The 25,502-nt window shown below is 40.3% G+C and overlaps 1 protein-coding gene across 4 annotated transcripts in view; it reads left to right on the top strand.

The window, feature by feature from the left end:
* LOC103994598 (uncharacterized) overlaps window positions 1–25,502 on the top strand; it is a 103,749-nt gene that overhangs the window by 24,614 nt on the left and 53,633 nt on the right. Inside the window, exons 1-12 of one of the 4 annotated variants that reach the window (XM_065121099.1) lie at window positions 833–1,124; window positions 3,123–3,232; window positions 13,223–13,319; window positions 13,420–13,518; window positions 14,848–15,012; window positions 15,095–15,169; window positions 15,258–15,722; window positions 15,806–16,147; window positions 16,226–16,357; window positions 18,061–18,174; window positions 18,243–18,427; window positions 18,536–18,644. In XM_065121099.1, coding sequence (XP_064977171.1) covers window positions 1,017–1,124; window positions 3,123–3,232; window positions 13,223–13,319; window positions 13,420–13,518; window positions 14,848–15,012; window positions 15,095–15,169; window positions 15,258–15,722; window positions 15,806–16,147; window positions 16,226–16,357; window positions 18,061–18,174; window positions 18,243–18,427; window positions 18,536–18,644 — 2,001 coding nt within the window. In that variant the 5' untranslated portion in view covers window positions 833–1,016. Of the gene's footprint in view, window positions 1–832; window positions 1,125–3,122; window positions 3,233–11,913; window positions 11,980–13,222; window positions 13,320–13,419; window positions 13,519–14,847; window positions 15,013–15,094; window positions 15,170–15,257; window positions 15,723–15,805; window positions 16,148–16,225; window positions 16,358–18,060; window positions 18,175–18,242; window positions 18,428–18,535; window positions 18,645–25,502 lie in introns of those variants that run through there. The other 3 variants (XM_009414979.3, XM_009414981.3, XM_065121098.1) reach the window with 3 other exon arrangements.

Genomic DNA, 25,502 nt, shown 5'->3' with positions numbered 1-25,502 from the left:
TGGTTGCGAACGTAATTGGTCAACGTTTGCATTGATTCATACCAAGGTCCGCAATAGACTCTCCTACAGACGGTTAGAGAAACTAGTATATGTCCATTATAACATGCGGCTAAAATTACGATGTGCTGAGTTGGATAAGGAGCCAGAGGAACCAGATATTGATCCCATTGACCTCCAATTCTACAACGAAGATTCAGAGCCAATGTTAGATTGGGTTGAAGCAGCAGAGAACCAAGAGGATCCTCTACTTGATGAGGCGGGAGATCCTCAACGTCCTTCGCGTTTTATCACCGAGGCAATAGAAGAAGAAGAAGAAGCACAACCCCAACAGGTGGAAAATCCCCCTCGATTACAACATGGTATGAGTCAAACTGCTCGAGGAACTACCGATACCCAACGGTCACACTCGTCCGCCCAACGTGCAAAGGCAAAGGGGAAGGCAGTAGCATCAGTTGCATCGTTGGAAAGAATCGAGTTGGGCGACGAGACACCTTCACAATCACATTCTCTTTCTCGCTCGGTCCAGAGACATGATAGCAACACGGACAGCAGTGCCTCAACAGATGATGGCGGTGATACCGGGCAGTCGTTGGTCTCGTCTGCACAACTTGAGGGTGGTGAATGGACTGAGGAGCAATATTTTACACATGCCACTCAAGATTCAGATCATGGAACTCGACAAGGTACTGGTCAAGTTTATGCGCGGAAGGGAAAGGAGAAGGGGAAGGCAGTTGATGAATATGAACAAATGCGACAGAGCATACATGATATAGACACAGAAAGAGACTCATCGTATTCACAGCAATCGTATTATGGAGAATCATATGGGCAACAACAGTATGGTGATAGTTGGTCATCCTTCTCTGAGCAACAGCATGATACAGAACAACATCAATATATGCCTCAAGAGCTGCCTCGAACAAATATGATTCATGACGATCAATCTACGATCAGCACCACATTGATGCATCAATGGCATACGGTGTATCAATACACTATGTCATGGGATCAATTTCATGATTGGGTCCAACAAACGTATCATATTGATATGTATCGGATCGAGGACCCTGATCCACCACCCGTGGAGGCCCGTCGTTCGTTTTGGTGGTAGAATTAACAATCAGGTATATCTAGATATATGATTATTTAATTCATTTGAATTTTAGAGTTTATATTGTAACAAAATCGTACCGCCCGAAAAAGATATGTGATGCTATTCTTATCTAATTTACATTGATTTTGTCAAACTTATACTATTACTATATTTATTTGTAACTTGAAAACCTTATCCTAACTTTTTTTTTTATTTTCAGGTATTTTCGTAGGGTTAAATCGATGAAATCGGGTGTACCGCTCGGTACACCTCGGTATACCGGTCGGTACACCCGTACCGTACCGTACCGAGCCAGCGTCGAAACGCCGGTACGGTACGGTACGGCGAACCTTGCTTTAAATATCAATCAATGTTTCAACCAGTCAAAACTGACATGACCATACGATAGGAAATCGGCAATTGATTTCTTGTTTCCAAAGTTGGAGTGAGGAGTCGTGTTGTGAGCCAAGCTCTAGTACAGACTTAGAGGAAAAGAGTTTGATATATATAGTGAACACAACCAAGGATTGAAATTTCGTACTGTACCGGAGTTTCGAGCTTCGCTCGGTACGGTACAGTATTGTGTACCGAGCGGTATACCAGGGTGTACCGAGCGGTACACCTAATTTAGGCGTAAAATCCTCCGAAAATACCTGAAAAAAAAAGTTAGGATAGAGTTTTTAAGTTAGAAATAAATATAGTAATAGTATAAGTTTAGTAGAATCAATGTAAATTTGGTAAGAATAGAATCAAATATCTTTTTCGGACGTTGAGGAATAGCCTTGTGTAAGGTTCGTATTTCGGTTTGTTACAGATTGCTCTTTTGTAAATATTGAAATATTTACAGAAAAATTATTTGAATTATTAATTCATAAATCGTTGGTTTGTAGAGTTTAGGAGAGAGTAAATATGAGAAAAAATGAGTTTGAGATAGTTTAAGAGTGTGTGAGAGTGAAATGAAGTGAAATAGGGGAGAAGATAAGTTTAAAAACCCATGAGAAAGAGCTCCAACGGTCATTTTTATTGTTGGAGTACTATTACAGATCGGTAATGGTCGAAATCGACTGTTATCGAGTCGTGCCGAGCGGTAACGATTGAAATCGACCGTTACCGAGCTGTGTCGGGCGGTTACGGTCGAAATTTCGATCGTTACTATCCGATACGGGGCGATATTGAGCATTCTACTAAGTAGCGGACGGTCTGTGTATCGGTATGTTGTCGGACCGGTAAGTACCGCCCGTACCGGACGGTATTATTTGAAATTAAAAACCTTGAACATAATAGTCTGAGGAGTTGCTTTGTGAGCAGAGCCCTAGCATGAGCACTAGAACAAAATATGTTATATATACAGTGAACCAAATCAAACCATTTAATTTGGGCTGCTCCACGTCAAGGTCGAACTGATAAAAATGAGCCAAACCATACCAACAGGTCGGTTTTGCCATCCCTGCCCAACACTACTTTTTTCTCCAACCACTCTGTTCCGTCTTTCTCGCTCTCTCCGTGATCTTAGATTTCTGGTGAGCTGTGACGAGGGTGGACTTACAACGAGGTAAGTTCCTTGTCTCCTGCTGCCCCCTGTTTTCTATTCTCTATTTCTTCTTCTATTTCTTTCTTCTCGGATGACCTTTTCTAGAGTGCCAACAGTGGCGGACAGGTTTCTGTTCTCATCCGATCATCTTCATCTTCTATTTGATGGAACCATCAAAATCACTCGGAATCTGTGAATTTTGTCCTGGGTTGACTTATTTGACAGATTCCTGAGTTTGGTCAATTTCTTGTACAAATCATTCTATTTTATGAACTTGATATTAATACTTGATAATATTTGTTTTTGAAAAAGGTCTAAATTTTGGTGTTAGCCAGGAACTAATTTAGTTCATGCTCGGTCCATCTTTGCATCTGGCATTAATTGTGCATCTTGCTTCGTGTGAAATGAGCTGATTGTATAAACCATTAGTAAGAATATATTCAGATACTGTTTCTTTCCAACCAGTTATTTTATCATTTACTTGATGCTTCTTGATAGGGTGTGGGGAACAGAGAAGCTACATGGCAGCGCAAGTACTTCTGTCTAGTTGGTCCATTTCTTTACATATTGGAGAATCCTACATCAAAAACATATAAACAATATCTCAGGTAGTGCATACTTCATATTATTTTTATTTTTTATTAATGTCAAAATCTGGAAATTTTTAATGTGCATACTTCATATTATTTTAATTTTTTTAGTAATGTCAAAATCTGGAAATTCTTTAAAAATTTTGTACTTATTCTTGATCTTTTTGCCAGCTAATAAAAGGTTGAAGTAATGCAAGAAGTTCCAGAACAAATTGATTCACCATGTATGAATGAAATGGATAACAAGATTAAGTGGAATAGATGAAGTTGAAATAATCTACCTAGTGAGATTGTTGCTTGATATTTTTGTTCAAAGCTTTGTCTGATCAATGTAGCCATTAAAATTAATTTTCTAAGTTAAGAAATTTTAATTTGGATTTGCTTTTGTTTCTTTTCTTTCGCTAAGGAAAGCTAGATTTTTTTATTTCTATAATTTACATGTGTCCCATGCATGAGATTCTTGCCTATGTAGGGTCTAGGCAGGGTCAATATATACAACTTTACCTCTGCATAGAGAGATGCTACTTTCCGTTATTCAATATTTGAACAATGTGACCATATTACTAGGACCTGCCCTTAATTTATCTAGTTTACAGTGGTGCATGCTATCATGTCCCAGGGTTTTAAGTATAGATGGAAATTGTAGTGCAATTGGAATAAAGGTTTTAAGTATTTTCTCCTATTCACCAATGGTTGGTATTATACATGCTATCACACAACAAATAAGCTGCTGTGAGAACATAGGGTTTGCCAGTGGAAGTTAAAATGAAAGAAGGTGAAGGAGAAATGGAATGGAGAGGAAAATATAAAGACAATAAAAGGGTAGGGCATGAGCTCACCTAGGCTTTTGTTTTGATGAAATATTCGTCTCCCTTGTCTCCTCTCGTCCCTCATTAGATCAACTTTCCGTTTACACTGTGCCTTCCCAAACCCTAACCACTATCTCTATTCTAATGAGTCATATCCTCCAGCTATTATGTCTTATAGCTGATGCATCTCAAAGACATACCACCTTTTCAAAGCCTTGAAGGGAAATGGAACAATGGGTTCAAATAATCCCTAAACCCTTTCAAAGATTGGTGGTAGTTTGTTCTATTTTGTTCTGTATTCACACTGGTTAGTCCCAAACTAGACATCTTGGTGATGTAAACTAAACATCTTGGTGATGTATGCACTTTAGCTGGTTTCAATCGAGACCTCGACGAGCCAGCACTGACTTTGAGCTGGAATCTGGATCATCATTGGTTGAAACCTCCAATGCTGGTTGGCTTATTCTATTTGATATGCCAGCTGTGTCCATATAAGATATAGTGGTATGTTGACAACTTAAGGAAAACTTTAAACAGTGAGAAACTATAATCCACTCGAAGCCAAGGTTAGATTCCAGTAATCAAGCGAAGGAGGGATAGATCTGATGAGATCTGCTTATTATTGAAGCAGAAAAAGAAAGCAAATGCTACTTTTCGCATTGTTGGAAAAAAAACTTGTTCCTGGTGATGTACACTCGCAATTGCTTTCTCGCAGCTGGGTGGTTGGTGACAGCCATTTGGTCTTGACCAGAATGAGTCATGTTGGTCGTGGGGCTTTGTTCAACGAGTGAAAACAATTGCAATTATCTACAGTCACACTTGTTTGTACATGAATGAACCATCTCAATTAAATAGTTACAGATGGTTGAGGCTAATTCTATTTAGTTACAACTAGGGTTTGACTTATCGTTCCTATTGGGTGTGCTAGTCGACCAATGGCATGACATGTGCCTCTCTGTATGGGTGTGTCGAGTGTCGGTACGACGGGGTGTGCCGACGACATACAAAGATAGGATTTGAATTGTTAGATTATAAGTGAAACTTTAAGATTCAAATGAATCAAGTAATAAATGGATGGATTGATGGATATACTTGTTCTACCATCAAAATGAATGACGAGACTCCATGGGTGATGGATGAGAGTCCTTGATCCTATGTATTTGTTTATTAATATAGTATGTTTGTTGGATCCAATCCTGAAATTGCTTCCATGACATATCATACTGATACATCGTATACCATTAGTGCATCAATGTGATGATGGTTTATTGGTTTTAACTTGATTGTCGTGAATCACACATGTCTAAGGGAGGTAAGTATGATTGTGGTATATATTGGTGCGGAGGTCAGAGAACGCTAGAACTTCTACGTTTGTCACTGATTTGTTGCTCTATATCATAAGACCAACAAGCCTCGGAAAAAAATGACCAACTATCACCATATTGTTATTGGCTGTAATTAATAGACATTAAATACATAGATGACATAACGTGTGTCTAATTTCGATGAAATCATTATTAAACCCACTAATCACAATATTAAAAACCTTAATTACTACCTAATTAGTCCACTTTTACCACTATAAACCAAGGATTGAAATATCGTACCGTGCCGGAGTTTCGACATTCGCTCGGTACAGTACGATACTTTATACCGAGCTATCATGGACAAAATTGTAAATGGGGTGTTTGACGTAATGCTTATGTATGTCTGTGTCTTTTGGTTTGTTCATGCTTTGCACAACATGTAAAAGGCTGGTAGTAGGCTTAGTAGCCCTATTTTCTTTCAGTCTGTAGTGGACCATTTTGGACCTTTTGTTGTGCAACCGTTCAGAGCTTGTAAAGTTTGTTTGTAATTTGCATTAGCTATGAAGTGTTTTCTGAAATGATTGCTTGTGGATCCCGAGTGAGACGCTTTCTTTAACCCGTTTTCTCTTTTGTTGGTCCTAAGGGACCATTAGGAGGTTTCGGGTAGGCTGACTTTTGCGGACGGATACGCAAGGGTGCCGCACGACTTAGGCAAAATCAGCTAAGTCCGTGACAGATGGTATCAGAGCAGGACAAGCACTCATAGAAACACTTGGCATGCAAACGTGTGGGACCTAGCAGGGCTGCGTTGAGGGTAGCCAGCACGCGTGACCGTTTGGGGGAAAGCGGGCATGGAGATGTAGGGAAAAGGAGTCGCGCAGAGGAGCGAACATTTGAGATTAGTATTCAAAGGAATGACCAACTCTTCACGCAAGAGGCACCACATGGACAAGCAAGCTTGGAAGAATGTGTAGTGCACAAAGGTTGGGATGGCTGAGTTCGAGCTACAGCTTGATGTTGACAACCATATATGATGGTGCTCAAGGCAAGAGAGACGCTTGGTAAAGGATGAGACCATGCAAGGTGGAATGAGTTGCTCAGCGACCGAAAGAGTTATACAAAGCTCACAGAGGTGAGGGGAATTGCTAAATCGAATAATTCAGTACTTATGCAAGGGCTTGTATGCGTACGATGAAATGTTTGTGGCTATCCCAAGGCGACCGAAACTCGGTGCCATGGAGCATTGAAACTTTCTCTTCGGCATGAGAAGGATACGTTCGTGGGAGGCTGAAGTGTGCAGCGAGTTCAACATGTTGTTAGGCCTTGACTGTATTGACGTGGAGTCGTAATCTAACAAGTGCGTTTGCAGGAGGCAGAACAATGCACAGTTTGTTCAGCAAGGCGGAGTAGTTCAAGGGGATGGTGGTCTCCGAAACTTTCAAAGAGAAGGAAGCGAAGAGAGAAGTTGCTCCAACGGGACAGATATCTAGAAGGGATAAGTCCCGACTCTCCAGAGGGAGAACTATGTGCAACGAACCGTACATGTTGAGGAGTACCTCAAAACAACTCCATAAACACAAAGCTCAACAGACCGAGCGATCGGCGAGGAGTCATCGTATGATCTCGCTTGAGATAATGCGTTGGGGGAATGCATTACGAGATCAAGTGGGGGAGCAACCCAAGGCAACACAAATGAAGGCACATTTGGAGTTGAAATAGAGATCAGACTCAATGGAGGCCTGACCTGTGAAATGGTGGGCGCGAGGGCCACCATCAAATCGATGCAAAACGAGGAGCAGAGCAACTTGGGTGTAACTTGGCGAAGTACCCAAGCTGTATGAAGGGAGCTGACATAGAAGATGGAACATGGAGCAGAGGCACAGAGCTTTCCTTGGATAGAGGTCAAGGACATGAATTCTTGTAGAGGCAAGAGCGGGATCATGTCGTTCTATGGGTCCTTCATTCCGATGGAGCGGACTCAGCTTGCATGGTGCCAATGACAAAGGGAGCTTCTAGGCATATGCACCTTATCTCGGAGAAGCATTTGATGGAGGAACTAAAGTGACTCAACTTGCGGAGGCAAAGTTGGATTCCACGGGGCAAGAAGACGCGGAGGCGGGTACTCTTTTAGAATATGCCATAGTACTGCCATTCAAGTTGCAATGAAGGAAGCCGTGTGCCGCGGAGATTGTGCTAGTAGGGGCAGAGGCCTAGGATCTAGACAATGTTGCACTAATTTTAGCGAAGTCGGTGGACTTCGAGAGCTACTAGGCGACAGACTATCTTAGAGCGGTGCTTCGCCTAGGTGTGACCCGAGAGCAGGTGGATGAAGGTCGATTGCCAAAGGAGCGGACACAATCGAAGGTGGAAGAGGCCCTGCAATGTGTTGGCAGAGGATCATAAACCGAGTTTATCCCATAAGGATCATAATGCAATGGAGATATCACCAGGAGGTGACATGGTGCAGCGGATCGTGGTGGAATTGTTTGTGGCAATGTGATACGCATAAATATTGTCCTATAAGGGACTATATTATACGGAGGTATGATCGAGAGCTACTGTGAGCTCCACTTCGGTGAACAACACGACAACAAGAAGGGCTACAGATTCAAGGAGTGAAGGCTGTGGTACCGCAGAGGTGGGTCTTTTGTGCGTGCATCAAATTTTGCATCGGTTGAAAACTTTGGTCATCAGCATATGGGGCTGTGTACTACCGAGGGAACAGTTCGAATGCAAGTACCAGTGAGTCCCATGGGAGGGACTTGATCATACAAAGGTATGATCGGAGCGGTTGGAGAGTTGGACTACTCTAGAGCTCATATTCGCTTAAGGGAGTCCGACAAGTTATAGGACAAGGTCGAGTAAGCGAACGTTGCTACCAAGGAAGTTAAGGAGAACATAATCGGTGTGAACCCTACAATGTGATGGTAGAGACCATGCATGGGAGTTGCAGTCTGTCTTTCCATCGACCGAGGGGAACTGCTTGGAGAACACAGAGGTGTTGAAGTAGAGGGTTGAAAGAGGCGAGGAAGCGACGATGAGTCCAAAGGGACTTAACTACCCAAAAACCAAGCATCGGTTAGAATAAAGGTGGACTCGAAGGAGTTCCACAATGCCGCAGAGGCAGATCTACCGATCGTGAAGAAAGGGATGTAGATGTGAGGCGACGGATAGTAGGGCCATAGGCATGGCAGCGCCATGGTACCGCAGAGGCGAGACTTCTGTGAAGTCATCGATCCCTTGCTCTTATGGAGGGAGAGTGCTTGGTGGTGAAATGGGTCGAGAAGGTGGAGCATACGGAGGTAAACTCCAAGTACCAAGACAAGGCTGAAGGGCAGAGGCCAATGAACTTCGTAAGATCGGTGTCATTCGGGTCGTGCAAGAGCAACCAAGGAACGAAGCAGGCAGTACGCGGTACTGTACCTTTGCTACTCTATGGAGTCGGTAGCAGGGTTGATGGAGAAGACGGTACAATCCAAAAGGTGACCAAAACTATTAAAGACTTAGTCCAAGTTGGGGTGAAAACTTCTTGCATTCCAGAAGTTCGATAGCATTGAGAAGGTGAATTACAGTAGCTAACTCAACTCAAGGAGTGTAAACACTTTGAGCGCTTCAGAAGTGTGAGCAAAGAGCAGGCGAAGACCAGTAACTAGCTCCATGTATGGAGTACAACCCTCGAGGAGGCGAGCGAAGTCAAATAACCTTTGCCTTCTCAACTCTTAAGAGAATGGGCGAAACCGAGTACCCCAATTCTCTTATCTATATAGCAGAGGAGCTCTGCACATGTTCAAAGATCCTTCGAAGAAATCAAATGGAAGACAATAGTTATCAAATCATCACCAATAGTGATCAGTGCTACTGAGTAGATTATTCGCTTCATTTCCTAACAGAATACCAATCGAAAGCGGAAGTGATGCCAATCTACTTGGAAGTGACAACTAAGTGAAAGAAGAGTCGATGGATAAATTTTGTAGAGAAAGGATCCAAAAACTTTAAAAGTTTGCGAGGCGATGCTTGATAAAGCAACAACAAACATCCACCCAGTTCAAGCAGCATGAGGCATTTGAGAGACTGATGCATAGTAAGGATGGACTTTTCCTTCATCTGAAGGATCCGCAGGAACCAACATGGATCAACACAACTTAGCCAACCCCACACAAGAGTCAGAGTCATTGGCGAGTTGAAACAGCATGGCGGATCAAAAGTTCGACTATTCAACAACAGCAGCGGAGAGCAGCTAAGAGCCAAGAGGCGCATTGTAGCTGGAGCAGAAGATTGAAGACTTAGCAAAGACGAGGAGTTGCAGTGTCGGCAAAGGCTTCGATGAGGACATCGAAGGAATAAGGGGGGGAGAATGTCACGGACAAAATTGTAAATGAGGTATTCGACGTAATGCTTATGTATGTTCGTGTCTTTTGGTTTGTTAATGCTTTCCACAGCATGTAAAGGGCTGGCAGTAGGCTTAGCAGCCCTATTTTCGTTCGATCTGTAGTGGACCATTTTAGACCCTTTGTTGTGCAACCGTTCAGAGCTTGTAAAGTATGTTTGTAATTTGCATTGGCTATGAAGTGTTTTCTGAAATGATTGCTTGTGGATCCCGAGTGAGGCGCTTTCTCTAACTCGGTTTATCTTTTGTAGGTCCTAACAGACTATAGGAGGTTTCGGGGAGGCTGACCATTGCGGACGGACACGTAAGGGTGCCGCATAACTTAGGCAAAACCAGCTAAGTCCGTGACAGAGCGGTATAACATTTGGTATACTGCTCAGTATATATATATATATATATATATATATATATATATATATAATTCGGCGATGTGGGTGACGTCGCCTCGTTTATATATATATATATATATATATATATTAATAAATATATATTTATATATAAAATATTATATATATATTTATATAGAAATATTTTTATAAAAGGCAACGTCGCGTCGCCTCGATGACGTCGTCGGAAAAGGTGACGTCGCATCGCCTCGACGATGTCGCCTTTTCCTTCTCCCACGTGGGGCGACATTGTCTTATATATATATATATGTATATATATATATATATATATATATATATGTATATATATATCGTTTGGTAACGGGCGATCCGTGTACCAATCAGCTGACGGATCGGTACGTACCACCCAGTACAGGTGGTATTATTTGAAACTGTGTACCTTGCTATAAACATATCAAACAACCTAATAGACATTAACCACATGAAATAGGACTAATCATGTCATAAATTAACAAAGATCTAGAAACGGATCACTACTTGATTAGAGTGATCTTCCACTAATTGTAGTGTTAAACCTCTCAAATGAGTCTCTTAAATTTGATCCAATCCATAAATCGTAATTTATTTTAGTTGAAGAGGGTGAAAATGTGAGTATGAGAGAGAGATGTGAGAATGAGTTAGAGAGTTGAAGAGTGTGAGAGTGAGAGAGATTGAAAGAGGGGCAAGGAAAGGGTTTAAAAGCCCTTTTAAATGGTTCCAGTGGTGAAATTGACCATTGGAATAAATCAAATCATAGTCATCCATTGAAAACGGTCAAAATCTGATCATTACCGATCATGTCGCTCGGTACAACCTCGTATCATCCGCTATGGGGTACCTAACTATAAATCGCCCAACACAAGGCCGTCCATGTTTTAGTCGCGTATCGGATCAATACATACTGCCCAAACCGTACCTTATTAGGTGGCACAACAAAGCCTAGTTAGAACGAAATTAGAATATACTAGCTTAATTTTGTTGGTTCATTATGCACATCTCATTTGGTATTTTGATGGGATGAGATGCATCGTGTGGTATGGGTGAGACATTCTGAAGCTTCAATCCTTGATACATACTACATAATATACCTGTGAATAAGGGTGAGACATTCTGAAGCTTAACTTTACATTATGCACCATGATGCTCATGAGTGGATTATCTAGTGTTCATGAGTATAATTTATCTGATGAACAAGTATGGAATTATGGTCCATATACTTATTTTTTTAAAAACGCAGGGCAAAATAGGTTAGGCCTATCAAAGGTCTGAAATTTAGTAAATATTTAGCAAATTGGTTTTGTTCAAGCCAATTTATCAAAGTGATCTTATTTCTTTTACGTATATTTGGGGAGGGGATTTTGTTCTTGTTTATGTATAATAGATTAGAAAGGTAAATATGTTTGAGGTTAATATATATTTGAGCCAAATTAAAGTCAAGTTGGTATGAAAAAGAGTTTGTTAGGTGATAAAGTTGAATAGAAAAACATAAGCCAGGCTTTTTAACCATTTCCTTCAGACTTATCTAGTTAGGACTGATGATGTTATCTATAGATAAGATAGTATTGTTGTCTGAGAAAGGCTATTCATCATTTGATTTTATGAACTAAAGTTATTTATCTGGGACTGACCTTTGGTGTCTCCTGTTCTATACTTTCTCCTTTTTATTTTCTTTGTTGTTTCTTTTTTTCCTCCTCTATTGGACAGCAGATCAGATTGTATTTTTCTGTATTCTTTAATGTAATTCAAGAGCTGCTACCTCTCTGTCAGCAGCTGCATCTCTTGCAACATTCAATTTGACAGTCTCCAGCAATCCAGATCATGTCTGCCTTCTGTTTCTTGGGTGTTACCTGGAATAGGCACCACGTTCCATGACATGGTACATGCAATTCCATCCCATGCCAGAAGGCTCCTGTATGGTGTACATAAATCTTGTTATTTCAATAAAAGGCTAGGAGATCAATGATTGCACACATAACAATCTCAACTCTTTCTGATTTGTAGTAAAATAAAATTGTTAATTTGTGCACAATGATGTTACAGTTTATTAGACTTTGCCAATAGTTTTTTTATGGATATTTTGGCCACTCTGACTGGCACACTTTATATATCATACCTTGTGAATGGGAACATATTATTCTGACAGGAAAGCATCATGGCTCAGTGCCCTGCAACCTAAATTTACAAGGCAGACCAAGTCTCCAGATATTGGTCCAACATCTATTTTGAGAGCCCATCGAATCAGTATCGTACCATCATTGTCGTGTGTATACCACCTAGTACTGCCCGATATTAGTAGAACACAATAGGAAAAAAAGAGAACTTGCATGTTAGAAGCATCTTCTTCCTCTCGTTTTCCATGTAAGACAGATGCACCAAGGGAGATAAAATTTCCTCTTCTTATCTTCTTGTTTTCGTACTCTGTCTTTTTCTTTTTCTTTCTCTTTTCTACTTGCATGAAAGCACCACTATTCTGCCCAAGGGTTTTTTTTAGCCCTAATGGGATAAACTGTGAGCAGTCTGGGTCTTTTATGGTCAGGTTCGATTGGCCCAACTTAAAGCCTAAAAAAGAAAAGGGTCTGGACATGGTATGACATTTGTGCCAGTCTGGATCTGGTCTCTTACTGGATCTTGGTTGGACCAAAAACCATGGTATTCAGATCCTTCAGGCAGACCTTGTTTGAATTTCTTTTATTTAGCTGTATTGTCTTGGTTTGCTTTAGGAACCCCACACATCTGATCTCTGAAAATGCGCATTTGTGTGAGTTTCATTAAGTATTTTTTTCCTTTAAGAAAAAAAAAATGCTTGGTTCTGGAAGGTTAATATTTCTGTTGCTTTATCTTGGTTGACTTTCTTTCTCCAAGTGTCATTTTTTTTAGAAAAAAATTTAATTCTCATATACCTCTATGTTTCGTTGCTCCCTTGTCTTGGGGCCATAACATGCTTGTTTAGTATATTATCTTATATTTGCTCATAGTTGATATGCACCTGGTTCAACTTATCACACTCAGTGGCCTTGTAGGAAGCTGCTAGCCTTTTGTTAATAATGTTATCTTCAATATTGATGGTTGTCATAGTTTCATGGCTTTTTCCCACAATTATCTGACAATCTTTCTGGCAGTTTACGGGGGAAACAGGTACATCAAGTTCCTACAGAGTTCACCGGTGGCGTGCAGAATGTGCTAGCAGTGTATGATGCTGGACAATACAATTCCAAGGTGTGGTTATCTGGAAGTATACGGAAAGGATTACATCAACTTCTACCACCTGGATTACTGATATGTGTAGAAGTCTTAAATTGCTTTCCCATTGTTGCAGGTGGTGGAAGATACTAACGCATTAATCTTACTATGTGATGATAATGAAGATTTGAGAACATGGCAGAAACGTCTTCAGGGAGCAATTTATCGTGCATCTGTATGTTTTTGGCCTTAAAAAATACAACCCACATCATGTACACTTATATTCTTTAGTCATGTTCTGCAAATTGTTCATGTTGTGACAGGTTCCTTCATACACTAAGGATAAACAGATTTATTATTTCACCTATTGCTTTGTCACTTCCAAATGACTTCAATGTGCTTATTTTCTTTGATGTTTTAGCTTGTAAAACGTCTTCAGGGAGTAAATGATCAAATCTTAAAGACTGTCATTTGTTTCTACCTGTCTTATGTGTCAGGACAGAAGGTAAAAACCGAAAGAGTTGCAATTTTAAATAATTCCTTGGCACCTGCTCTTAATTTGATGTTATTGCAACAAACATACTGAACGAGTTCAATGTTTGCATAAAATTATGTATTTTTTCCCATATTTTTTAATTTAAACATGCTCTTATTACCCTATGAGATGCATAAGATGTTAGCTTGTCGAAACGCTATCGGAAATCTAAGTATCGTCTGTTTTTGTTATTTTTAGTGCTAATGCCTCTCTTCTTGGGTAACATTCTATAGATATTCTGTAGCACATCTGAATGAATCCAAGTTCTTGCTTAGGATGATTTTTTATTGATAATATTATCTTTAATAGTCAGTGTGCCACTAATTACCAGTGTCACTGAATTGGCCACTGTTTGAGTGCACAATAAGAACCTTGATTACATGGATAATCTTGTATATCATGTTTCTTTTGATGTTTAAGCTGACAAGAGTTGTTGTTTCTGATATAACTTGATAATTCACCTGTTCATTTGTGTTCATGGAAAGGCAGTTAGTGGTATTTTTGTTAGAGCATATCTCAAACTCTTCATGCTTTATGTTGTGTCACCTTAGTTCTACATCATCTAGTATCATGTCATTCTGAAGTTACTCAATTCAGTTCTCTCAAGTATATTAGTGGCTTTAGTGTTCTTTACATGGCTTAGAGATAACTGATAAGAACCACATATAGGGACTGCAATATAAAATTTTGGGTCCTCACGACTTGCCAAATATTTTTTGGTAAGCCCTTTTGAAGTGCTTATCTTCCAACATCTGATACCTGTGTCCATGTGAACAGCAAACAATATGCTGAGTTTTCTTAATTATTCTAAAGTGTACCACCCAGCAATATGTTAAAGTGTGTACTCTCATTAAATTTTTTTTTGTAAACAGTAAATAATGGTGTTGTTAAGTGAAACCATTGAATTTTGTTTTCTCACTTATTAGGTTAAGCAGTTCTATAACATTAACCGAATCATAATTTAGCTGTTTTGCATGGTTCTGCTGCTATAATTGGCTGTTATTGAACATAATTTATCTTCTTATGCAGGGCCCTGCTACAATAAGCAGCATATCTGAAATTTCTTCTCCAGCTGAAACTACTAAAGGCAAATCTTATGATATTGCTCCAACGTTAGATGTAGTGTATATGGAAAGATTGTTCGTAACTGGTGTTCTGGATGAACTAAGGGTCTGTTTTAGCTGTAGTTTTCAAGTAAGATTCTTAGTCTATTAGTGGCTTTGCTAAAAGTTTCTTATATATATACACTCAAGTGATACAACTGTTTATCTCATAGAGCAATCAAAGTTTAAAGAAAATGCTGGTCAGCCATGAAAACCGTCTATTTGAGTTTCGAGCAATTGGTGGCCAAGTAACTTTGTCTTGTGATTTAGATTTTTTTTTCTCTTCTTTGTTGTGTGTATGTTTTCATTTCTTTTAACATAATTTCCTAAAATCAGGTGGAGCTTTCCATGAGGGAGAAAAATATTTTTATTGGAACTGTCTTAAAGTCACTGGAAATTGAAGATCAATTTTGCTATGAGGGAGGAAGAACACCCAGATATATTGCAAGATCATTTATCAATAGTGAAGAAGCCACAGCATTGCATAACTTGTCATCCTTTACCGATATTGGTGCAGATAAAGTCAAAAACAACTCTTTTAAGAAAAGTGACAGTGAAATGTTTTTCGAAGCATTGGATGATCTGGATGATCTTGCTGACAATTTCAGTGGCCAAGATTCCTTTGTGTCTCCAAAGCTTTCCTTAAAACCTCCTAGTTTTTGTAGAATCCCTGGTTTAACACCTGATGCTGAGAACTGGAGCTTGAACTTGAATAGAAATGATATATTGGATAGTTTTGTGAAAGCTCAGATAATAATATATGATCAAAGTTCTTCTCACTATAATAATTTGGATAACAAGGTGAGTTTCTCTTCTTAAATAGCTTGGCAACTTATGTCAAGTAATTGTTAGATTTAATTTGTTCACTTCAAATGCATTATCAGGTAATGGTTACTCTTGCCACACTGTCCTTTTTCTTTCATCGGCCGACTATACTGGCGACTTTGGAGTTTTTTAATGCTATAAACATTTCGGAGGAAAATGACAATGCTGACGAAATCATTCAGAAGACACCTCTAGACAGGTCATCACAAAGTGTTCTCCCTAATGAGGCCAATACAACGAATTTTGAAGAGTCTAAAGCTAAAGGATTACTTGGTAGTGGTAAAACCAGAATTATTTTTCATCTAACATTAAATATGGCCATGGCACAAATTTTCTTGATGAATGAGGATGGGACTTCATTTGCTACATTATCGCAGAATAATTTGCTCACTGATATTAAGGTTCGTTTTAAACTGTATGATTAATCCCCAAGTAAAAGTTGGACCTTCGTGCTAACTTTGTTCTTTAATTCCCCTAAGGTGTTCCCTTCTTCATTTAGTATAAAAGCTGCACTTGGAAACCTGAAAATTAGTGATGACAGTGTTCCTAGCAATCATCCCTACTTCTGGGTTTGTGATATGAGAGATCCGGGAGGGAGTTCATTTGTTGAGGTACAGTTCGCCTGGCTTTATCTTGCAATTTCAATTTGCAAACCTGGTGTATTTCTAAAATGAATTTTTCTACACATCTTCACTTGTATTAGCAAATATAGGTTGTTCATGTTAATATCATTATCTCCTGAGGCACACCCTTGAAAGGAATGATGTTTTTATGGTTGACATCTTACTCTTTTTCTCTTTGCATGGCATTCTTACTTGATGTATGCTTGGAAGATGTAAGTGAAAAATTTAGTTTATCAGGTAATAGAGTAGCATTCCTCAATTATTTATATATGTAAGATGCATGTTCAATGTTAACTTCTTGACACGGGATATCTGTTAAAGCTATTTTGTCATAAATCTAAGATTTTGCCTCATGCATAGTGTTGACTTCTTTTTAAAATTGAGATCAAGACAACATAGAACTAGTTTGGATACCATTTAGCATAGATTCTCTTTTATGAGGATATAATGGAACAGTGAACTTTGTTTTGATTGCGGTTTTGACTTCAAAAGGCTGATTGGAATGCCATTGCGGTTACATCAAATTATTAGATTTTGTTGGTAATGGTAGTTCATGATAGTTCATTGCCCTTTTTGGCAGGGAACTGCACATGCAGACTTGGTCAACATCCGATAAAAAACCCAATCATGCAATGAATAATTGGTGGGTACTGTTTGTTTTTTGGGGAGGTTGTTGAGAGATCAATCATTACACACCATTTCGTCTGGGTGTATGAAAGTGGATATTCACTTTTTTTTGCATTCATATGTGAGCTAACTGTTCATTGCTTTGAACTGAGGAGCGATATCTGTATTAGATTTTTAACCATTCCATGTAAATTTGAACAATTAAATACTAGTAGAGTCTATTTATTTTGGAGTTGGGAATATATCTGTACAAGAGTATTTCTGATTATTGCTCATTCTGTTTCAGTACATGCTATATGGATTTTGGAGAGGGTCAGGTGTGAAGGTCAAAGTGGCCCTCCTTTTTTATTTATCTTTTATTCTGAGGAACATGGTCTGGGATGTAATAGATCTTTGACTTTATGAAGTTTCTTTTTAGGAAAAAATACTAGTCCTGTAAGGTTGTTGGAATAAATATGCTGGTGACCATAACTCCTGGTTACTTTTAGTAAATTAGATTTCTACGTGCTGTTTACAGATATGATCTTTTAGATGTATGATTCTTTTGTGCTTCTTACATTATGACCCTTTGTGCAGTTATTCCCTCTCAGAATATTATGTTATCCAATTGTGTAAACAGTTGGAAACATTTTATTTTGAGATTTGATTTTTGACATTTTAGAATGAAAAATCAGGTGTTAAGCTTTATATTCTCTATACTTTTTTAATTCAGCTCAATTGGAATTGTCTTTGGTGGTCCAGCAATTTACATAACAGTTAATCCAGAAAGATACACATGGTTGATAACTTGTGGTCGTATATGTCTGTGTTCTCCTTTCTTTATTTGATTATTCAAATGGATCTCCTTTTGTACAACTTCTAACCTGCTTTGGGCTGCTGCATTATGGTCGCAATTATGCTAGTTGATGTTTTGTTTCAATTCCACAAGTGATGTTGTGCTCTGTTATCTTCTGATCCTTGTCTTCTTGCAGCTATTTCCATGTTGCGTTCTGTTGTTTCTTCACCTTGATAGTTAGCGATTATTGGAACTGGAATAACATAATCTTTGATGTCATCCTATGCAGCTTAATTTTAGTTCATTCAGCACAGATGATGATGACTACATGGGTTATGACTACAGTCTAACAGGACAGTTTTCTGAAGTACGGATTGTTTACTTGAACCGTTTTGTGCAGGAGGTAAGCTGTTGATGAATCCACTTAATTGTTGTAGTTCGGTCAATGAAGTTAGAAACTAATTTGTGCAGGTTATTAGTTACTTTATGGGGCTACTACCTAGCAATGCAGAGGGTGTTGTTAAGCTGAAAGATCAAGTAACTAACTCCGAAAAGTGGGTTAGCAAGAGTGAAATTGAAGGATCTCCAGCTATTAAGTTGGATCTGTCACTCAGTAGACCAATAATTTTGATGCCACGTCATACAAAAAGCTTGGAGTAAGTCCTCTGAGACATGTTTCATGTCATGGTTAAGCATTTTATGGCACATGTAGTCTCTTAACAATACATTTACTTGGGCCTCAGAATATTTACTTTTTGTTGCAGCTACTTGGAGCTTGATGTGCTTCAAATTACTGTCCACAACTCATTTCAATGGCTTGGTGAAGATAAGACTGAGATGAGTGCTGTCCACCAGGAGACAATGTTTATCAAAGTATGCTTCATTAGTAGTTTAGGTTCTGTGCTTTTGATTTTGTTTTTCGTTGGGTGAAAAGCTGTTGTGTTATCTCAGCCTCCTTTTGCAAGCATGCAAAGTACATGTTAAAAGGTTTTCACCATCAATATTTATTTGACATTTTAAAAGGCTGCCAATCTTCTAAACTGCTTTCCTTTTCTTTTTAGCTGGAGCTGAACGTGCATGTATATTTAGGCTTTTACATTCAAATGTATATGTTGATTGTAAAATCATCCCATGTTCTATTTCTTAGTCTAGATTCTTTTAGGGCTATTGACCTGAAAGCCATGTGCTCTGTGCAGATGGTTACCTGCTGTTCTTAAACTGTATAGTTTGATACATCTAATGAAGAGAGATGAATGTCCTCCTATTGCATGGAAACTTTTGGTGCATGAGAAACGATCCATGAAATAACAAAAAAGCACTTGGGCCTTGTCATAGAGATGTTTATAGGATGTGATTGTTTGTTTCAAGATGTTATTTGACTATGGATGTGGCTGGTTTAGGATTTGCAATAACAAAAAAGCACTGGGCCCTTGTCATAGAGATGATTGTTAGGATGTGATTGTTTGTTTCGAGATGTTATTTGAGTATGGATGTGGCTAGTTTAGGAGTTGCAGTTTAAGCCGAGGATTGTCATTTTGGTCATCATGTGTTGGCATGTCTCAAGCTATAAAGGTGTTGGCTTGTTGAGCCATGGTTGACATTCTGAGAGTGTTGATATTTGGCTAGGACAATTTTTGGTTTCCATTGTTCGACACAGGAGTGTGCATTATTGTACCTTGTCAGACTGGTATTGACATATCTCCACAGCTAGGAAATGACAATCTTTAACTTGAGCAATGATGAACCTTTTCTTTTTAGGCTTTGCTAAACCAATAAAAGCCGTGGTTGGAACAAAAACTCCAAAGAGTGGTGGACTCATGCTTTCAAATTCTAGTAGTTGTGGTGCTCACTGACCAATATTTATTGGTGTCATACCATATTTTCCAGTGGAGGTCGGTATTTCAGGTGATACCGGATGTATAGATTGCTATTCTGCTTGGTATATCAGTGCCACACCAGTTTCGTAGATTGCCAAAGCCGGTATTGGACCGAGATTAGAACTTTTAGGTGGACTGAAACAAAAAGGATATTACCAAACTAAAGCAGCTTGTCATGTTTGTATACTCATTGTGAAACTACATTTTTCTGTGTGCACTGATGTCTTTCTCAGAATGACCTTTAAAATGTTTTTATCTGGTAATGACAAGGGTGCATCAGTATCAAAGTATTTAGCCATTAATAGTCTACTGATGCCTTATAGCATTTAATAAAATCATGAAATGACAATAGTTTGTAACATTTATTTATATTACATCACAAGTGGATGCTTCTATAAACTTGTAATAGTTATCTGCTGATCATGCATTGTTAGTTTTACTAATATAGTATTAGATGAATGACCCATTAAATTTTAATAACTTCTGAACATTTGAATATAATATCTTTAGTGCTAGAAATGCTCTTAATTAAGACATATTGTTCATACTTTATTGTACCGACATTTGACATGCCAACATGGAGATTGCCAACAAAAAGATGATCCTTGGTCCAGACTCTAACAGCCACCATGTGGCCTAAGCTGAGTGTAAACTGCCAGGCCTGTTGAGTTAGCAAGTCGGATGTGCCTATTGGAAACTTGTTTTTCTTTTTCCTCTAGACAATGGTACCGTTTGCCTTCCTAACCAAGGTATGCAAATACCGTACCGTATCGATGTTTCGAGGTAGGCTCGGTACGGTATGGTACGGTGTACCGAGCGGTACACCAAGCGTACTGAGCGATATACCTAATTTAGGGTGTAAAACCCTCCGAAAATATCTGAAAAAAAAAAGTTAAGATAGGGTTTTTAAGTTAGAAATAAATATAGTAATAGTATAAGTTTAGCAAAATCAATGTAAATTAGGTAAAAATAATATCACATATCTTTTTAGGGCATTGAGGAAGTCTTGTTCAAGGTTCGTATTTCAATCCGTTATGGATTGTCCTTCTGTAAATATTGAAATATCTACAAAAAAATCATTTGAATTGTTAAGACTATTTTGTTACAATATAAACTCTAAAATTTAAATGAATTAAATAATCATATATGTAGATATGCCTTATTGTTGATTGTCCTTTATGGAAGTCTTGTTCAAGGTTCGTATTTCAATCCGTTATGGATTGTCCTTCTGTAAATATTAAAATATCTACAAAAAAATCATTTGAATTGTTAAGACTATTTTGTTACAATATAAACTCTAAAATTCAAATGAATTAAATAATCATATATGTAGATATGCCTTATTGTTGATTCTACCATCAAAATGAACGATGGGCCTCCACGGGTGGATCGGTATCCTTGATCCTATACATCTACATATCAATATGATATGTTTGTTGGACCCAATCATAAAATTGATCCCATGACATAGTGTATTGATATACTGTATGTCATTGATGCATCAATGTGGTGTTGATCGTAGGCTGATCGTCATGAATCATATTTGTCCGAGGCAACTTTTGAGGTATATATTGATAAATGTCAGAGCTTCTACTTTTGCTACTGATTTGCTGCTCTGTATCATACTGTTGCTCAGAGAAGGATGACCAATTATCACCATACTGTTGTTGCCCGTATGATTCTCTATAATACGATGAGCTTTTTTCTGTGTCTATATCATGTGGGCTCTGTCGCATATGCTCAAATTCATCCACTACCTTCCCCTTCCCCTTCTGCGCATAAACTTGACCAGTACCTTGTCGAGTTCCATGATCTGAATCTTGGGTGGCATATGTAAAATATTGCTCCTTAGTCCATGCACCACCCTCAACTTGTCACGGACAAACTTCTAAATAGGATGTTTGATTTAATGCTTATATATGTCCGTGTCTTTTGGTATGTTCATGCTTTGCACAACATGTAGAGGGACGACTGAAGACTTAATAGTCCTATTTTAATTGGGTTTGGTGGTCGCTTTAGGCTTGTAAATAAAGGTTGTGTCATGTGGACACTTGTGAGAGATTTTCGGTCTGTAATGGACCATTTTGACCCTTTGTTGTGCAACTGTTCAGAGATTGTAAAGTCTGTTTGTAATTTGCATTGTCTATGAAGTGTTTTCGGAAATGTTTGCTTGTGGATCCCGAATAAGGCGTGTTCTTTAACCCGTTCTCTTTTTTATGGGTCCTAAGGGACCATGGGAGGCTTCGGGGAGGCTGACCTTTGCGGACGGACATGCAAGAGTGCCGCACGACTTAGGCAAAACCAACTAAGTCCGTGACAGATGGTATCAGAGCGGGACAAGCACTCATAGAAACACTTGGCATGCAAACGTGGGGGACCTAGCGGGGCTACGTTGAGGGTAGTCAGCACATGCGTGATCGTTTGGGGGTAAACGGGCATGAAGATTTAGGGAAAAGGAGTCACTCGGAGGAGCGGACATTTGAGATTGACATTCAGAGGAATGGCCAACCCTTCGCGTAAGAGGCACCACGAGAACAAGCAAGCTTGGAAGAATGCGGAGCGCACAAAGGTTGGGATGGCTGAGTTTGAGCTACGGCTCAACGTTGACAACTATACTTGATGGTGCTCAAGGCAAGCGAGGCGCTTGGTAAAGGATGAGACCATGCAAAGTGGAATGAGTTGCTTAGCGACTGAAAGAGTTGTGCAAAGCTCACAGAGGTGAGGGGAATGGTTAACTCGAAGAATTCGGTACTCATGCATGGGCTTGTATGCGGACGATGAAATGTTCGTGGCCATCCCAAGGCGACCGAAACTCGGCGCCACGGAGCATTAAAACTTTCTCATCGGCATGAGAAGGATACGTCCGTAGGAGGCTAAAGTGTGCAGCGTGTTCAGCATGTTGCTAGGCCTTGAGGGGTGCAGTGGGGGCTGTATTGACATGGTGTCGTAATCTAGCAAGTGCATTTGCAGGAGGCAGAACAATACGCAGTTTGTTCAGCAAATCAGAGTAGTCCAAGGGGATGGTGGTCTCTGAAACGAAGAGTGATGTTGCTCCAACGGGATAGATATCTCGGAGGGATAAGTCCCGGCTCTCCAGAGGGAGAATCATGTGTAACAGACCGCACATGTTGAGGAGTACCTGAACAAACAACAACTCCACGAAGCTCGATGGACCGAGCAAGCGGTGAGGAGTCGTCGCATGATCTCGCTTGAGAGAATGCATTGGTGGATGCATTGCGAGATCAAGTGGGGGAGCGACCCAAAGCAACACAAATGAAAGCACACTTGGAGTCGATATGGAGATCGGACTCAAGGGAGGGTTGACCCGTGGAATGGTGGGCGCGAGGGCCACCATCAACTCAATGCAAAAAACGAGGAGCGGAGCAACTTGGGTGTAATTTGGCGAAGTACCCAAGCCGCATGAAGGGAGCCAACATAGAAGATGGAACATGGAGCGGAGGCACAGTGCTTTCCTTGGACAGTGGTCAAGGACATAAACTATTGCAGAGGCAAGAGCAGGATCATTTTGCTCCATGGGTCCTTCATTCTGACGGAGCAGACTCATCTTGTATGGTGCCAAAGACGAAGGGAGCTTCTGGGCACATGCACCTTATCTCGGAGAAGCATATGATGGAGAAACTAAGGCGACTCAACTTGCGGAGGCGAAGTTGGGTTCAGAAGGCCTTGGCACGGGGCAAGAGGACGCGGAGACGGGTTCTCTTGAAGAATATGCCATAGTGTTGCCATTCAAGTTGCCATGAAGGAAGCGGTGTGCAGCGGAGATTGTGCTGGTAGGGGTAGAGGCCCAGGATCCAAACAATGGTGCACTAATTGTAGCGAAGTCGGGGGACTTCGGGAGCTACTAAGCTACGGATTGTTCTAGAGCGGTACTTCATCTAGGTGTGACCCAAGAGTGGGTGGATGAAGGTCGATTGCCAAAGGAGCGAACAAAATCGAAGGTGGAAGAGACCTTGCAATGTATTGGCAGAGGCCACACATGAAGGGATCACAATTCGAGTTCATCCCACGAGGATCAGAATGCAATGGAGATGTCACCAGGAGGCGACATGGTGCAGCGGATCGTGGTGGAATAGTTCGTGGCAATGCGATACACATGAATGAGTCCCGTGAGGGACTAGATCATACGGAGGTATGATCGGGAGCTACTGGAAGCTCCACTTCGGTGAACAACACGACGGCAAGAAGGGCTATGGATTCAAGGAGTGAAGGCCATGGTACCGCAGAGGCGGGTCTTCCGTGCGTGCATCGAATTTTGCATCGGATGAAAGCCTTGGTCATCAGCATATAGGGGCTGTGTTCCACCAAGGGAAAACTTTGAATGCAAGTACCAGTGAGTCCCATGGGAGGGACTTGATCATACAGAGGTATGATCGAAGCAGCTGGAGAGTTGGACTGCTCCAGAGCTCATATTCGCTTAAGGGAGCCCGGCAAGTTAGAGGACAAGGTCGAGTAAGCGAACGTTGCCTCCAAGGAAGCTAAGGAGAACAGAATCGGTGCAAACCCTACAACGTGATGGTAAAGGCCATGCATGGGAGTTGCAATCTGTCTTTCCATCGATCAAAGGGAGTTGCTTGGAGAAAACAGAGGTGTTGAAGCAAATGGTCGAAAGGGGCGAGGAAGCGACGATAAGTCCAGAGGGACTTAGCTACCCAAAATCAAGCATCAGTTAGAATGAAGGTGGACTCGAAGGAGTGCCACAGAGACATATCTATTGATCATGAAAAAAAAGGATGTAGATGCGATGCGACGGATAGTAGGGCCATGGGCATGGCAGCGCTATGGTACCGCAGAGGCGGGACTTCCGTGAAAGTCATTGATCCCTTGCTCTCATGAAGGGAGAGCGCTTGGTCGTGAAAGGAGCCGAGGAGGTGGAGCATGCAGAGGCAAACTCCAAGTACCGAGATAAGGCTAAAGGGCGGAGGCTAAGGAACTTCGTAAGACTGTTATCAACGGGATTCTCATCAAGATAGCCGAAAGTGAAGGACTTCGGGTCAGGCAAGAGTGCATGACTAAGGAACGAAGCAGGCAGTACGCGGTGTTGTACCTTTGCTACTCAGTGGAGTAGGCGACAAGGTTGATGGAGAAGACGGTACAATCCCAGAGGTGACCAAATCTATTAGAGAATTACTCTAAGTTGGGGTGAAAACTTCCTGCATTCCAGAAGTTTGATAGCGTTGAGAAGGTGAATCACAGTAACTAATTCAACACAAGGAGTGCAAACACTTCAAGTGCTTCAGAAGTGTGAGCAAAGAGCAGGCGAAGGCCAGTAACCAGCTTGATGCCTGGAGTACACCCTCGAGGAGGTGGGCGAAGTCAAGTAACCTTTGTCTTCTCAACTCTTAAGAGAATGGGCGAAACCGAGTACCCCAATTCTCTTATCTATCCAGCCGAGGAGCTCTGCACAGGTTTAAAGGCCCTTCGAAGATAATAGAAGACAATAGTTGTCAAATCCTTATTAACGGTGATCAGTGCTACTGAGAGCAAATTGTCCGCGTCATTTTTCAACGAAATGCCAATCGAAAGAGGAAGTGATGCGAATCTACTTGGATGTGATAACTAAGTGAAAGAAGAGTCAATAGGCAAATTTTATGGAGGAAGGACCCAAAACTTCAGAAGTTTGCTAGGCAATGCTTGTTGAAACATGGATCAACACAACCTAGTCAACCCCACACAAGAGTCAGAGTCATTGGCGAGTTGAAACAGCATGGCGGATCAAAAGTTCGACTACTAAAAAACAACAGCGGAGAGCAGCTGGGAGCTAAGAGGCGCATTGCAGCTGGAGTAGAAGATTGAAGACTCAGCAAAGACGAGGACGTCGAAGGAATAAGTAGGG

Source organism: Musa acuminata, chromosome BXJ2-8, assembly GCF_036884655.1.
Source record: "Musa acuminata AAA Group cultivar baxijiao chromosome BXJ2-8, Cavendish_Baxijiao_AAA, whole genome shotgun sequence".
NCBI lineage: Eukaryota > Viridiplantae > Streptophyta > Magnoliopsida > Zingiberales > Musaceae > Musa > Musa acuminata.
This window is presented reverse-complemented; position numbering and strand designations above follow the sequence as displayed.